This window comes from Lagopus leucura, unplaced genomic scaffold (assembly GCF_019238085.1).
Source record: "Lagopus leucura isolate 7727_CA_CO unplaced genomic scaffold, USGS_WTPT01 Super-Scaffold_100008, whole genome shotgun sequence".
Lineage (NCBI taxonomy): Eukaryota > Metazoa > Chordata > Aves > Galliformes > Phasianidae > Lagopus > Lagopus leucura.
In genome coordinates this window covers 30,715,336-30,732,897 of record NW_024962265.1, presented here as the reverse complement: position 1 = coordinate 30,732,897, position 17,562 = coordinate 30,715,336, and the positions used below count along the sequence as shown (strand labels likewise).

Genomic DNA, 17,562 nt, shown 5'->3' with positions numbered 1-17,562 from the left:
GGGATCTCAACACACGAATGACATGGAGCTGTTGGAGCAGGTCCAGAGGAGGGCCACGAAAATGATCAGAGGGCTAGAATACCTCCACTATGAGGACAGGCTGAGAGAGCTGAGGCTTTTCAGCCTGGAGAAGAGAAGGTTCTGGGGAGATGTTATAGTGGCCTTCCAACACTTGAAGGGAGCCCACAGGAAAGCTGGGAAGGGACTTCTTTATTAGTTCATGTAGCAACAGGATGAGGGGAAATGGATTTAAACTGGAAGAGAGTAGATTTAGACTACATATTATCAGGAAGAAGTTCTTTATTGCGAGGTTGGTGAGACACTGGAATAGGTTGCTCAGAGAGATTGTGGATGCTCCCTCCCTGGAGACGTTTGGGGCCAGGCTGGATGAGGTTTTGAGCAATCTGGTCTAGTGGGAGGTGTCCCTGCCTATAGCAGGGGGATTGAAACTAGATGATCTTAAATGGTCCTTCCAACCCAAACCATTCTACGATTCTATGATTCTAAAAAAGTGGGCTTGTTTAGTAAATCCTGATGGCTAAATACAATCTGGCTGTGTGTTATATCTGTAGTTTATTATATGAGTGGATAACACCTTACCTCCCCACAACCATCTAAAGTAGCAAGTGAAAAAAAAATATTTCGGCATTTGAGGGAAGTCAATGACAGCAAGTATTTAATAAAAGAGATTCCGTGCCTTATCTAAGTTTTTTGTGCAACATCAGAATGGAAAACTGCGAGTCAGAAGAACCTTGAAGTTGAATAAGAAGGAAAATGAAGTTACAAAAATAGTTAATAGGGATGCATCTCTAATGGGAAATAAAATCAATATGATTTCTGTATGGATAAAACTAGGCAAGATGAATCCTACTCCTTGAGGGAGTACATGATGCATTGCTACTTCATAGAATCTTTATGGATGGTTGTACCAAAAAAAACCAAAAATAATAATTAAAACTCACTGTTTACCCGCAGAGCTTGTGACTCTTCATAGACTTCTCTGGCTTAAGTTTTGAACAGTTATGTACATGCTGACAAACTTTTTTTTTTTTTAGGTACAGTGGATGTTGCTATGCAAAAATGCCATAAAAATTAATGTGAACGTTGAGTCACAAAGTCAGGGAAATTGTTGCCATTAACTTCAACAGCAAGGACAGCTGAACTTACTCTCATAAGGAAAATATCATTAGAAAACTGAAGAAAATAATAATAATCTATCTGAAGACAACTTTTTCCAACCCTGTCAAAACAGTTCACACATCACCTTCTTGAAACATAAGTACTGCACTTTGACTACAGGATTTCGAACCTGAGGGAGGTACAAAACTAGCAACAGCTGCAAGCACAGTTCAGTGGTGAGAAGTGGCAAGGGTGAACATTTGTTCTTGAACAAGTACTAAGGATTATTAGTGAGAAGGCTTTCTCTAGAGTTGAAAAGGGCAAAACAGAAGAACCGTCCTGCTACTAGAGAATTATAATGTCAAAAAACCCTAAAGAGATAGAAGTATCTGGATAAGTGCTCTGAATCTATCTGAAATTTAACCTTGATGTTAAATAGAAAACATATGATTGGTGGAGACTGATTATTCTCTTTCCTACTAATTTTAAGATTTTGGCATTATTTGATTAATTGAATATAAACAACATGATAATCTGGCTCAGAAATATTATAGCAGAGAGATAAAGAGGATGAAATATATATCAGATTAAGACTAACTCAGGATTTGCTTACACTGACTGACAGACTACAGACTTCATCGTGTGTAAGAGATGCCTGTGGTACATCTTAAAATTTGAGAGTACATTACATGACTGTGTACAGCAAAGGCATCTCTTAATCTTGACCCTGCAGTGGTCTATAGTGAAGGCTGACCAAAGTAACTAAAATAAAGCAGGGGGACATAAATAAATGATATATACATGGGTCTCTCATTCTAAAAGCAGAATGGTAAGGAATTTATTTGCAGTAATGATTTCAGCTCAGTGCAAGTAAGAATGATATTCCAGGTTTTATAGGCAAGTTATATTCATTTCATTACTTTAATGCTCACAGAATTGACTGAAGGCAGTTTATTATTAATATTAAAATAAGAACTACATATTAAAATTCCACTTTAGGACTCTTATTTGGAAGACTTTTTCATTTCTGGCTTTTTTTTTTTTTTTTTTGCATAGATATGGCTCCAATCTTCTTCATTACGCTTTGCATTCAAAATTCCATAACACTCAGTAATATCAAGTGCATTCTGATTTGCTGTTCTAGTAGTAGTTGTTGCCAGTTTTAAGAAGATGAAATGAGAAGAATGTAAAGAAATGCTTCTCTAGATTCAGTTCACATCTTATGTTGTTTCTGTTACCTGATACATCATTTTACCTCATTATGTGATTAAAAGCTGTACATTGGTGAATGGTGGTAAAGCAGCTCTTTGATTCCTACTACTGACATAATTGACTGGAGATGAAAGATCAGGAGTCCTGTAGAGAATATACAGAAATATCGATTTCCTCTGAGATAGTAACATCAGTGTTGCTATTGTAGGTGTGTCTACGGCTCAAAGAAACTTGTTTTTCCCTTATTTCCTATGCCATGTTTTATTGCATTCTGCAGTCCTTTACAGAACAGGTGAGCTGCCTGTATGATTCCCAAGAGCCTCTTACTTGAGTCCTAAAGGTCAATATCAATTTTTAATGGGCTTAAATCAAAAGTTGATACTTGCTGTCTTTTACCCTGCATTTTTAATCGTGCTATTTTGTGTTTTTGTTCTTTTTTTTTTTTTTTTTTTTTTTTTTCATTTTGGTTTATTGGGTTTATGTTTGTTTGTTTGCTTGTTTTGCAGAGATAATAAACATACAAATTTTTGCCTCAGTCATTTTTGTTCTACCTATGTACTCAACTCTTTTCAAATAATCTCTGCCTTTGACACTTGCTGTCATGAGCAAAGTGGTGTTCCTGATGGCTACTCTTTAGCTGATGTTTCAGTTCATCCTTTGTAGTCCAGCATTATTACTGATATTCCTAACTGTATGACAGCTTGCCAATTGTGAAACTCTACATCTCGTGAAATGTGGGACATTTTCAGACTGGACCCTGGAACTCCCCATGTATGTCCATGCATCCATAACCAGAGTAATGCTTTCATCTCATAGGGTGTTGTCTGGATTACATTTTGAAAGAAGGTATAATGTATTTATGTCTCTGAACTTCAACTTTATGGGGATTATATCACTTTCCTTTAGACAGTTCACTGCTCAAATCTGAGCATATAACCCTTATTTTCTTCTGAAACTCTGAAATACACATTATTTTGTTGCTGAAGTACCTACAAGACTTGTAGAAGCTGTCTGGATTTCCTGCACTTAATTAGGTAAAAAGAAGATGCAAATTTCTGTACCATCTTGCTAGTGGATTCATGATGTTTCTTCTCCAAAACAGTGCTAATGAAAAGTTCAGCGTTACTGTGGAAGTTCGTAGCAAATAAGATGATAATCCTGCAAGACAGAAGCAAGCAGAATCTTTTTTTGTCTTTTTTAAATAGTGAAAATAAGCAAATTGAATGCTGCTCTTAAGAAACTGGCATTTCCACTTGCTAGTTTCTGTTATTGTATTTCTTTTGTTATTGGCACTTCAAATCGTGTTTAACATATCTGTCTGTCCAGCGTATTTACAGCTATATGATATGTATTTGAGGACTGAAGAAAAATAACATACTTTTTCCTGAATTGAATGTACATGTATAAATGTTCTATGAATCAGACCCTTAATTTTCACAACTTCTGTGGCATATATATGAAATTCTGCAAAATGAAGTTCCTCAACTATGAATAGAACAGAAATATTTTCATCTAAAACCTTCAGAATCTTGCACTTTTCAACTTCAAGTGCAATGCTAAATCTTTTTTTTAATTAATAATTTTTATTTTATTTTATTTTTTTTTTACCTCAAGGAACAATTGTGTGCATTTCAATTGATGTGTCTGTGTGAAATAAGACCAAATATCCTGCACAAAAAATGATACGCTAATACAAAGCTCCCAGATTTGTACTGACAATGTACTTTGCAGCATTTTTGATTAAACCAATAACATGAAATAGAAGTAGCTTTTCACTAAATACATGGGAAGGGGAGATGAGAACTGGTATGAAGTTACCTGCCCTCAAGGACCTGAAGTTAGACCTTACATCTTGTCATCAACCAGTTAATGACTTGCCAATTAACTCAAGCATCCACGCTGATGTCATTGCCATGAAGCAAGTGAACAAACTGATTTCCACTTTTGTTAGCAGTATAAATTCTAGTTTAAAATACTTTCATTTAGCTTATTTTGAATTAGTGAGGTCTGAATGTACTTGTGTTCAAATGCGTCTGTTGAAGTATAACATAGCCACAGGAGGAAACAACCTCTGCTGTTTATTGCATTTTATAAATTGTGCCCACCAATTGTTTGTCTTCCAACCTGAACTTCTACATTCCTATTGTAATTGTTTACATAGATATAATGAATATTTTGATCTAGTGGGCATATAAATGAGAAAAAAAGTTTTCATTGTGCTTCATTCAGGTAATTTTGAAACAAACCTTTGAGCTCGTTTTTTTTTTATATATTAGTAGTAAATACAGTTTGGGCACATTAATTCAACAGACATTAACAGTACTCTATTAAAGAACACAAAATATCTCCCCATATAACAGCAACAGACGCTTTTGCATTAGATGTATTTTTGAAACAAAACTTTGTCATGTGAAGGCTTTACACCCAGTTTTCTTGACTCTTCACTGTCCAGAGTCATAGTTTGGATGGGCTTATTTATGGAACCACTACCTCTGTAACTTCAATTTTGTATCACTGAAATAAATAAACTATAGATTGTAATTTAACTTGGAGTCTTGACATGGGGCAAAAATCTGTTCCCATCCAATATTGTAACTGATCATTATTAACACAAAACCTGGCTTGTGTCTTGAAGGCATATTTCAAATGGAAGTCATAAGTGTTGTCTTCTGGGCTACATAGCAGATTAAATATTGGTTTCTCTTTCTGAAGGATCTTCAAGAGTTTTGTCAGCTCTGCTAGCAGCATCTTCATTCTCGTTGTTTGTTAGTGGTTCTGCCTCCTTCAAGTCAGTGTTCTTCTGTGCTTTCTGTTTCTCATCTTCTAACTTCTTTTCTTTTGCCAATAGCCTGTAGTTAATAGCATTGCCAATGAACAACCAGATGCTGGCCACAATCACAATCACTCCACAGACAAAATACATGTATTGATATTCACCAGTAACATCCACTAACCAACCTGAAATAGAAAAACAAAAGGAGAGAAAAGTATGTTTAGAGTAGAACACCTAACACAATCTAAATATTTCTTCAGGAGAAACATCTATATATGACCTGTTTTCAAAGCTGGAGCAGAAAAGTGTTTCCAACACATTCAAATTGTCTAAAATATATAGTGGGCCTCTAATAAAACATGCGTTGATTAAACCAGCAATTGTCACTGGAATCACTGACAATGATGAAATACTGAAGAACAAAGTAAGAAAAGCTTAATGAATAATGACAGACAGTTTCCAGTTCTTTCATTTTCTTTCATTGTCTTATTATTTTATTCAGCTCCTGATTTTATTTTTTATTGTTTTGGAGTGACTGCCTGACACTCATGGAGCCTGTACACAGACAATAGCATGAGAAGGAATGTGCCTTCTTAGACTGCTGTCACTGTGCACCAACTGCTTGTTTTTCATTTTTATTTTCCTGTGACTGGTGAAAGAAATAGAAAGGCTTATTTCTTCAGCCATCATCCCTAACTGTTGATTTTTGAACTCAGAAGCCTGTCCCTAAGAATTATATTCAAAATTCTAAGATTAGTTCGGACATGACAACTACAATATTCTTCCATTTTACGAGCCATTCTTTCTGATTTTTTTCAACTCCCTAATCAACATTTGTACTTATCCAAGCATTCAGCTTTGAACACAGCTACACTATCACTGAAATTCAAAAGATAATCTGCACAGTAAGTACTTAATTAGATGCTTCTATTGGGTTGTACCCAATGCCCTAATTCACCTGAGACACATTTACAAGCCATCAAACTATTTTAGTCTTTTCTTTACTTCACAAGCCTAGCATTAGAAAAAACTCAAGCAGTGCTGCAAGTGTATAATTAACTTATTATTGTATATAGTACAATTTACCGCTTTTTATTCATAAGCAGTCTCATAAAATTGATTAAAAATGAGATTCTGCACTAACATTACTTCAGCATAGTATTTAAAAGAACAAGAACTAGTCAAAACTGGAATTTAGATTTTTCATGTGTTCATCCCCTCTGTTGTCTCTGTTTAACAAGCACAATTACTTATCATTATACCACAAAGACTTGTGATTATAGCACTATACACAGCCTTTCGAAACTTGTGCAAACCTGACGAATTAAAAAATAAATACTCATATATGCCATTGCACCACTGATATTAAATTTAAAATTTTTGGATATTGATATTGATTTCAGAGTCTGGCTGAAAAAGCTAGACTCTATCAGTCACAGATGGCTCCCCCCACTAGGTGGCACAGAAAGAGTCTGTGTGAGTTGTACGTTTTGTTCTGCCATTACCAAAATGAACTCATACGATAAAAGATGAGGCAAATATGGAATATCTTGAGGTCTGTTAAAAATATACTTGTACAATTATTATTGTAATGAAATGAGTTGAACAGTTCTAGCTTATTTAAAATTTCATAAAGGAATGCTTTTTTCATACAAATATTGATGGTAATCCTAAAAAAACTTGGACATGTACTTTTAGGCACATATAGTCTAGGTGACTTGTGACACTGCTTTTTTGGGTATAGTGTATGTTCACAGTGCTAGGAGTCTTTGCATTTCTATATTGTTGGGCTTACAGTACAAGACACACACACGCAATTAACATATACTTTTCAACAAGATTAGGGTATCTATTTTTTTTAGAGAAACTTCTATAAGACTCTTTTCATCATTTTTGCTACCTGATTCCCAAAAGTTACAAATATAGCCCAAGCTATATCAACTAGTCTGCTTTTTATCTCCCCTTACGTTGAAAAGAGAAGTTAGCAACACTAACAACTTTCAGTCCAGGTAGGATGATTCATACAGTGAAATGTCTGAAACCTATCTAATGCTTACAGAAACAGGCTGAACAATTGGCTGAGTGTGGAGGTGTGGTGTGACATTCACATGAGGGCACAGTGCCATGCAACACCATGCTGGAGTACTGCCTGAGCTGCTAAGCCTGACTTTGTCCATTCCAGCACCTCTCTGCCAGTTTGTTTTATCTAGATATGCAAATTGTCTCCATTTAGAGAAATTAAGATTGTCATTTTAAATGTAAGAAAGTGTTCCTTCAGCTGTGATGAAGATGGAGAAACTACAAGTCACTCTGTAAAATCTTCAAAAACTGACCAGTGGATCAGATGAATTCAAGGGAGTAAGAATTGTTCTGGTGAAGAGCAAAGTGGAACTGAATATACGAAAATTAAGGCAGCAAACTTAGCTCTAAGTACTACCAGGGAATCATACATTATCTGAATTTAAGGGCTAGTCAAGATACATTCATAATCTATCTACTGCAAATAGATTCCACGAATGCCTTTACATTTTCATGCAGATATGAAGCTGTGAATTGCAAAGATAATAGGTGCAATGCAGTGCTTCTACACTACATTCCTAGTCACAGAGAAAACATGACATAACATTAAGTAAAATTATTTTATTAATTCATTAGTAAACTGCAAGGTCATATCTGGAAAAAAAAAGAGTGGAATAAAAGAGATTCTTACCTCCTAGAGGAGGGCCTATGAGCACAGGGCAGCATTCCACGATGGTGACCAGTCCAACTGCACTGGAAAATCTGGCAGCACCAACAAGGTCCATCAGAGTCTCAAAAAGTACACTGCTAACCATTCCAAATGCAAACCCAAAAAATACAGCATATATCACCAAGCCAGTGTAATTTGTTGCCAGAGGACACAAGATATGACAGACTCCATTGTAGAAGACAGCAAAACTAAAAAAGTACTGGATCTTTGGACGGATAAATTTAGAGTTTGCTACAAGTCCCATTGAAGGCCTAGCAAACATATCTACAAAGGCTAAGATGGATAGCAAAAAAGCAGCAGAATATTCATCAATTCCCTTGTGTTTGGCATAAGGAGCCAAAAAAACTATTGGAGCAAAGAAACCAATAAACATAATAACATTTCCTGACAAATAGATCAGAAACCCTCTGTGTTTGAAGAGGGATAGGTCTAGGTATTTATTAATAGTTTGCCAAAAAGACTTCTTGTTGTTTTTGTGCAGGCTAGAATCTCCTGTGCCTTTTTCAACATCTTTTTTCACAGGAGGGACTGGTTTTGGTCCAACAGGCCTCATAAGTGACCCAGCCACACAGCAGTTCAAAAGTAGTCCTCCCAGAATGAGAAAGCTTCCTTTCCAACCAAATGCATTAAAGAGGAATTGATTGAGAGGTGCCAATGTGCTCAGAAACACTGGACTTCCAGCCATGGCCAATCCATTAGCAATGGGACGCTTCTTATAGAAATACTTGCCGATCATTGTTAAGGCAGGCTGTAAATTGAATGCCAAACCCAGACCTAAAATACAAATACAAATAGTACAAAGCATTATTGCATAGCATGAACTGCAGAACATACACTATACTTTAGCCAAGTTATTTTTAAAATTACCAATATCTAATCTAGTGATTTTGAATGAAAATGAAAACCACCAAGAATGAGAGTGAAATACAGCTTCACACCTTTCTGTCTCTCTTCAAGTCAGCAGTAAGTCATGGTGGTATTCTGTCATTTCTGCCTGTAGCATTTTAATATAAACCCAAATTCCTCACTGTGTTTCAGCAATGATAGAGACAGTGGAATGACACAGGAATTATGGTATCAGCACCATGATTCTATTTTTCATTTAGTAAGCCGTAATACAATTCTCTCTTGGCTCATTTCACAAAAGTTATTAAATGGCAACTCAGTTACAATGAAAATAGGATGAACTTAAACAAATCTCCTCCCATTTTATTTCCAGTCCTATTTAAGATTGAAATTTTTTATAAAAGTGGAAATTAAAAGGGATAATTATTTTGGAGCACATTCAGCTCTACAACCTCAGGTATGGAAGTCCCCACTTGTTGCAGAAGAGGAGGAAAAGTATGGAGATAGTCCACACATTTACACAAGAATATGAGTTGCACCTCTTGGCCTTCTGTCCATATTAAGACATCTCTGTAATAAAGGCTAAGTAGCTATTGATCTGTTTGGTGGCATTCATTTTATTAAAGATACTTTTGGTAAATAACTAATTTACTGGCTTTACAACTACCTCATTGTCTTAGGAAATATTCAGGCTTTTAATGACACAGGAAAAATTTTGTTTAAATTTTGACTTGGATTTTACACAGAAAGCTTTAGAATTGAAACCTATCATATTTTCTACGGAAGAAAACCTACAGAAAGCTGGGATTAGGTTCTGCATTTTTACTATAATTCTGTTACTCTCTGCCACCCTGCTTGATGTGTAACTTGATTGAAAGCTAAAACAATGAACGTGAAATGCTACACAAATTACTGTAATAAATGCTGTCAATTTTTATACCATAATTACAGTGCAGCGTGGAAGAGTACATACATACAGCATTTATTGAATAAAATTCTCAGCTGTTCCTTAAATATTCTATGAAATAATTTAACATCATAGTGGCTAATTTAAAGAATTAAAACATTTACGTGGCTGAAATGAACTGATATTGTTTCCTTCTTGTTTAGCATGTGCAATGCCTTGCATGGTGAGTTTTTCCTCAGTAACAGGTTGTTGGTACAGCAGTACTAGAAATAATATAGTATTACATTTTAAAGAGCACTCTTACCTCCAACAACACCAATGCATATATAAAGCTCCAGAACGCTATTGCAGAAAGAGGAAGCAATCATGCCAAATGAACACAGAATACCCCCTGCTATCATCACTGGTCGGCTACCATATTTATTCACCAGAATGCTGCTTATGGGCCCTGTTGGAAGAAAGAAAAAGTATTAGCAGATAGAAGGTAACTCTATCATACATGTCTTCTTCTTCAAGATATGTTGGAATGCCTTAGTATTCCATCCAGGAGAATGTTTAGCTGTTTCTATACTGATTTGTCAGACAAACACTCTGTTTGCAGACACATGAGCCTGAATGTGGATATACTATCTCCATGACAATATAAATATCGATTTATCATGGAGATGGATCAAAAGATTAAAGACATCAGACAAGCAAGAAGGATTGTTACAGTTCACAAGTAATCAATACTGAGATCGGACAGTGGAAGTTTTGAAAGTGCAAGGGCTGAAGAATTTCATGTATGAGACAGATATCAAAACCCTGCTTAACAGAGCTGGAAAAATATCCAGGCAAGCAAACCAACAACTGATCTTGTTGATACTGTAGCACATCAGTATGTTTTGGACACTGACTTAAGCCCACACATAGACCCTGTCACATCAGAATGTACATTTTTGGCCTTCGATCATCATTTTCCCTTACCTGATTCAGAGAGGCAGTTAATGGGCAATAGGATGATTACAGGTTGTCTGGGAAAATCTAAAATGTGGTTTAGCATAAAGATTTTGAAACTTTAAAAATATTACTACAAGTCCATTTCTCAGTTTCAACTGCAGTTCAGTTTATGGTGTAATTACGTCCACACTAAACAAACAGCTAGTATGCAATTTAGCATGACATGCATTATATGTTTCTTAAACGACCATGACTAGAATAGATGGCATGCTACATATCAAGATTAAGAGGTTGTCAAAGCTCTTTAGGCAAAACTGCACACCGTCTGATTGCACTATATTTGGCCCAAACCATTATGAATCGCATTGTTTTTGCAATAACTAAACTTACTCAATTAAAAAAAAACCAAAACACCAGTATTAAAAAGCAATAAATTTTAAATACAAAACAGGCACTTGGCATAAAGTGGAATGCCAAGCACTGCACCTGATTTCATTGCAAAATTCTTTTAAGTCTCTCGCTCTGAATATCAGAAGGAGTAAACGCCAGAATTTTCATGATGCAAAAAAAAACCCTAAATTCCATCAAATTTAAGACTGTATATTTCATGTGTATACTGTTATTTTGGACTCCACTGTTTGAATTACTCTAAATGTGTTAAATGAGTATTATGAACATACTGTAAATGGTAAATACCTACAACAAAAATACTTCTCATATGCTGAATGACCACATTTTAGCTTACTTCCTTAAGGAAACAAATATTCACCATAGTATTGCTCTGTGCCTGCTCACCTTTTCTAACAGCTTGTGAATCCAAAGGTCAGCTTGAAGTTAATTTGATGACAAACATTTCAAGTTGACTGACTGAATATTTAGGGCTCTAATTTACTACAAGATTTCAGTGATGCTTGGATCTTACAATCTGTATTTAAGAAACAGCTTGGGGCCCAAACAGCCCAGGGAAATTTCTGGCAATAAAAGGAGCTCCTTGTCCAGGCAGCCCAGGCATTAGCAAATGTGCTCAATTCTGTATGAGTGATGGAATGGACCTAAAAACACTTTTTTTCCCAGGAAGCTGAGCAGTGGAAGATAGGTGGTGGAATATAGGAGAAACATTATTGCTATTTTACTGGTAAGGTAAAGGGTAATCAAAGTGAAGGTGTTAGGGCTCATCTTGCTGATGAACAAAACAGGACAGAGGACTCTGCTAGCTCTGCTGCTCATTGATTAATCACAAAAGTGGACTGAAACCTCCAGGCTTAAAAACTCAATAATAGAATGGCCCACCAAATATAAAATAGCCCAGAGATTTAATGAGTTTAAATCACACATGAAACACTAAACCATTTAGCAGACATTTTACATTGTGAGATAATCAGTGCTTTTTTATTTACACTGGAGGGGAGTCCATGCAGAACCTTGGTGAGGTGAGGTTTTCCTTTTGAGGACATAAGCAGAAGGCATGAGACATGAAGGATGGATAACGTATGCTCAAACCACTTCTAAATATATCATGTGTACCTCTCTTGTCTTAGTAAACTTGTGCACTCATAACTACAGTGATATGTAATTTCAATCACAGGTTGTTTTAATACAGATATGTCTGAACAATCAGTAGTTAGGGTCATGTCTGGATTAGAAAGAAAGCCCTTTTAAAATACATGAACAATATATTTTCTTAGGTTAAAGTAAAAACAAACAGACAAACAAAAAACCTACAACTTTAACTCAAAGTAAAAAGTTTCATTCCAATATCAAGTAATATTTATATTATTAAAAAATAATATTTAGATATTTTTCTGAAAGAAAAAGGCTTAAGGGTTCTCATTGCTAAACACAACAATGGCATCTCGCTTCAAACACCAAAACAAGGATATTTTAATATTTTCAAGTTATTTTCTTATTATGAGATAGGAGTATTTCTATAAATTTGACCACATGAAAAATCATGTGATATTTGTTAATTTCCCCAGAATTATGTCAGCAATAAATGCGGACTTGCTGTAATCATATTAGAATGTTCCTTTCATCATCCTTGGGGGAGGAGGGAGGGAGAAAGGGGAAGAACTACAAAAGAAGCATTTTGGACAATATTTGGTCAAAGTATTTGCAGACGTATTAACTACAGGCAGCATCTTGAGTTGTACCCATATGTAAGAACTTAAGAAATTATCTAGATAGCAAAAGACCTGATAGCAATCTGTTTCTTTTCACAGTCTTTTTCATTAAACAAAGACTGTGAAAAGCCAAGATACGTGTGAGACAGTGTGAAGATGATGAATTAAATGCACACATAGCAGACTATCAAATGTTGGAGAGAAATAGATTGAAAAATATTGTTGTGCAATATTGCTGCATTGCTAACTTAATTTAAATAAAACTATGGATCAACATTGCACCGTGTTGACATTTTCCAACTATAACCATGGGAAAAGTCATGCTCTACAGTAGCATTTACTGTAAAAGAATCTGAACTATAGTATCCATGTTCTTTGATATTGTTCCATCAAACCTTCCTTCCTTCTACAAGACAGGATAATACGTCAGATTCTTATTTGTTTAGCTGTCTGGGGAAGATATTTGCTTTTGGAAGTTTTCTTTTAGGGAATGGGAAATAACTCGTTTTCACAGCACAATACTTTCAGGGATATAGCTTTGCAAACAGTTCAGAGAAAAGAAAACTGCATCTCTGTGGATCTTAACTATGGCAGCTGGGCCAGAACTTAAGGACTTACAGCTTTTGTGATCAAAGAATGCAATGTCATCCTCACCTACAAGGTGCGTTAGCTCAAAGTCAAGTATGCATGTATCAGTTCAGGCAGGTAGTGAGCAAAGACACCAGAGAAAAGACAAAGATACCTGGTATATCAGAGCTCCAAACTTTCAAATGACCTAAATTTGGACTGCATAAATTAAAAATTCTTTTAAAATTTATATTATCTTTGAGGTGTTTTACCCAAGTAATGAAGTGCATTTACTGCCAAAACTTGATATCACTTTTTTTTTTTTTTTTTTTTTTTTTTTTTTGTATTCTAGCATTTTAATTTAGTATTTGTGCATTTGAGAAATACAAAACTTTCTATCAGAGACTAAGTTAGTTCAAGACACCTCCATTAGTATCCAGAAACCCTCCCAATCTGTTGAGTAGGTTAAATATGCTCTTGTGACATCTGTGTATATACTTGGTTTCTGAGTCTCATAAAATGATGCATATCATATCTCAGTGTATATGAGTCCACATAAATTCCAGCTGTTTGTTTGTCTGAAATCATACTTTTTATAGCCCTGCATCAATCTAATTTTACATTTAACAGTTTCTGCAAATAAGCAATGCTCACATGCTAGCAGAAGGGACCTAAATTCCATGCTTTTCTATTTTGTTTTTTTCTGGGGGGAGGTTTTTTTTTTTTTTTTTTTTTTTTTTTTGAGAAGCAATATTAAGCTGTTTAAGTCACGTATCACTGCCAAAATCATGCATATTAATGCACTAAAGGACTGCTGGATCTGTGAGTCTATTTTCCTGAAGCCTGAAATAACTACCTAGCAGATGTTAACTCAGGAAGCCCACAAGAATATTTAGCCTGATCTCTCCCTTAACACCTACAAACCATCAGCCACAAAAGACTATACACTCCCTGAGATAAATTTAAGGCCATGACCGTAATATACTAATAGTCTCCTGGCTGTATTTTTGTTTTATATCTGTCTAAGGTAATGTCCAGACATCGAGGAGTAAGATAGCGACAGTAACTGTGTCACTAAAGAACAGACTCAGGAAGGGTTACACAGCAGGGCACAAATGTTTTAAAGGAAGACAAGGGAAAGAAAGAAGCTTTTCATGTTCATCATACATTGATGAAAAGATTGCAATAGCTTGCTCAGCTATATGTTTGGGAGCTGTTAATGATGTTTTATACAAAGCCTATAATCACTTATAAGCACTTATTTTGACAGCTAAGCAGAACATTTACTTGACCAGTTGTAGGCAAAAAATGTGAGGACAAGACTGCTTTGACTGGCCTTCAGCCCTCTTACAGACCTCTTAGTAGAAATACATTGTTTAGAAATGAAATACATTATTTCTTATAATAACAATAGTAGCAATAAGCTATGTTTTCCTCTCACTTCCAAGTTCAGTGTTTCAACCACTGTTTAAATCTCCCTTCTTCAGTTAAGCTCTGCTGTTGTTAAAGAAAGATAATAAAAAAGACTAGGTAACTGAATAATAAGTAGATTTAAAAAGCAGATGTTAGAAGAAACAATCACTTTTTTCCCTTTAAAAGATACCCATGTGCTAATATTGTTTAAACAGAACTCAAACAATAAAATGTTGGGTTTTTTTTTTTTTTTTTTTTTTTTTACAGCAGTGTACTGCTGGATATTTTTGTGGAAATGAACACAGCTCAAACTACAGACTATCAATTTAATAGCCTCTGTCTCATTGTCAGAGATACACACACAGTCATGCACATACCTATGTATTTATTTGCTTTTTCCAGTCCTAAAAAAATATACTTCAAAAAATTATCTGACTCTGGAGACAATGCAACAACTTCACATCTAATATCTCCGAAAGCTTAAAGGATGCAAACCAGATGATAACAGTATTTCCATTTCATGATACCCAAAGGTTATAGTACAGGAAGATCTGTTTGAAGGCCACCAAAAAGCATAAAGGAAGATTTACTTGGCATAAAATCTATATCTTGTTCAGCTCTCTGGTAAAGTAACATTTATCAGTCCAAATGTATTAGGTACACTCCATTAATTTATAAGAGAAAGAGAGTCTAGGTCACAGAATTCTTGCTGCCTTCTCTCTTTTTCATCTTTTTTATTTTATTTTATTTTATTTTATTTTATTTTATTTTATTTTATTTTATTATTTTTTTCTCTTAACATCAGCTATATTTTCACTCTGGCTGTATTTTATCTGTGTATCTGACAAGGCAGAAAATACAAAGGAACTCTAAGAACTAAAATGAGGATAATCTACTTGCTAATACTGATTTCATTCTGACTTTTTTTTTTTTTTTTTTTTTTTTTCCCACTTTTAGGAGTTGATTTGTTTTGTTTGGCAGTCACCAGTATTTTCCTACAGCAAAGCCTTACTTTTCATTTTAAAACTACTCCTCCAACCACAAGTCCTTTCTGCAAGTACTTAGTATTACTGTTGGAATGTCACATTAGTTATTCAGAGAGTAAGCAAATCAAAATTCATTTCTGACAGTACTGAAAATCATGAAGGCTGAAAATGTCTTAAAAATATTTTGTTTTTCTCAACCAGGATTAACTAAAAATATTGAGTATACTGGGACATTCTTATCTCTAGTCCAAAATTTTCCATTAAATACTATCATATACCAATAAAATACTATCAACGTTCTTGGATGAGCGTTTAGAGGGGGTTGGAGTAGATGGTGAAAAAGAAAGCATCTATGAATTTGAGAACATTAAAATGTCAGGCAACATTTTATTATTGAATTCTTTATCATGTCTGCAGGATGGTAACACATGCAAGAAATAGCAACCAAAAAGAAGCGGTTAAGACTGAATCAGGGTAGCTGAACTCGAGTTAAGATTGTGCAACAGTTCAAGGACTGCATGTCAGGATGCAAGCAGCCAACAGCTCAACCATCCACCAGCGCACTGAGCTTTTCTCATCTCTTCCTCATCTCAAACTATGTTTCCTTTTTTTTTGTCTTGCATGCTTTTGTACATTAGTTGTGGTACTGAGGTGTACGGATCTATGGATCACACAATTTGGAAAACTGATCTCCAAGTTGGCAAACTACTGTATAAATATTAATTTTGAGAAGTTGGAAAACTGTTCAGTTTTTCAGTTTTAATCAAAGCGTAGTGGTGCTGGTTATTATTTCAATGGATACACATTTTTGTTTGATATTAAGTATCTCTTGTATGCTCTGCTATAGAACTTTCTTTCACAAAAGCCTGTCATGAAAGAGTCAATCACAAAGCAGAAGATTTGAAGATGATTTATGGCATTTCTTTAGAAACTAGCAATAAGAAACCTTATGATATTTAATCAGAAATGAGTGTGATACTATGAACTGCTGAACACTCAGCCACTATCACTAACATTTGTGGTCACTTACTACTTTCAAATAAAAAAGCATGCTGTCTCAAAATTAACTGGACACTGTGGCCTATATGCTTCTGTCATGCGAACAGCTGCAAATAGAATCAACACCATGATATTGGAATCTCAAATCGTCTTCTAAAAAATTAAATGTGTTTGTTTTGTTTTGTTTTTTCAGAAAACTGATGCAAACAGCTTGTAACTTAAACAGCAAGTGTAATGTAGTGCATCAGTATTAACATTAGACAATTCAATTGCAAATGCAAGGCTCTTGGAAGACATAATGAAAATGTCCTGGAGAAGAAAATATTATGAAATTTTCTATTGTAGTATTTAAAAGTAATCAACTTCAATCTTCGGGAGCTCATGAACTTTTGTGAAGCTAAAGTTAAGACAGTCTGTTCAGACTTAGAAATGTGTTTGGAGATTTCACCTAAATAATGTTACATGCACACGGAACTCATACGACAAAAGGTTACTTCTTTAAATGAAAAAAAAAAAAAAGAAAGAAAGAAAAAAAAACAAACCAAGGATTTATTCATTTTTCTGCTCAAAAATACGTGAGACAAAAAACAGGTAAATATTAATAAATATAATTCTCTACAGCGGATAGTTTACATGAAGATACTAATAATAAGCTTCATTAAATTTCTATCCTTTCAAGGTTTCAGCAGGAATTTCAGGATGTATAACTCCAAGTACAGAAATGCTCCAATTAACATATTTAATGGTTTTCTTGGACACATCTTGTCTGTGAAGTATTATTCATTCATCTCAGGGTGCTCCTTCTTCCTCTGTGGATTCTTATAGATGAAGGACTTAGTTTAATTTGATAGTAGCTGTGTGCTTGTACAAGCAGCATTGCTTATCTGAAGAGATCAAAACAAGCTCTATCTATCTTTTTTTGTCTACTCACA

At 34.9% G+C, this 17,562-nt stretch overlaps 1 protein-coding gene across 5 annotated transcripts in view; it reads right to left on the bottom strand.

Annotated features, from left to right (window-relative positions):
- Positions 1–648: 648 nt before the first annotated feature.
- SLC16A7 (solute carrier family 16 member 7) overlaps positions 649–17,562 on the bottom strand; it is an 81,459-nt gene continuing 64,545 nt past the window's right edge. For all 5 annotated transcript variants that reach the window (XM_042872297.1, XM_042872300.1, XM_042872299.1 and 2 more), the window contains 3 exons: positions 9,911–10,054; positions 7,815–8,627; positions 649–5,289 (listed from right to left, as the gene is read on the bottom strand). In XM_042872297.1, coding sequence (XP_042728231.1) covers positions 5,018–5,289; positions 7,815–8,627; positions 9,911–10,054 — 1,229 coding nt within the window. In that variant the 3' untranslated portion in view covers positions 649–5,017. The remainder of the gene's footprint in view (positions 5,290–7,814; positions 8,628–9,910; positions 10,055–17,562) is intronic.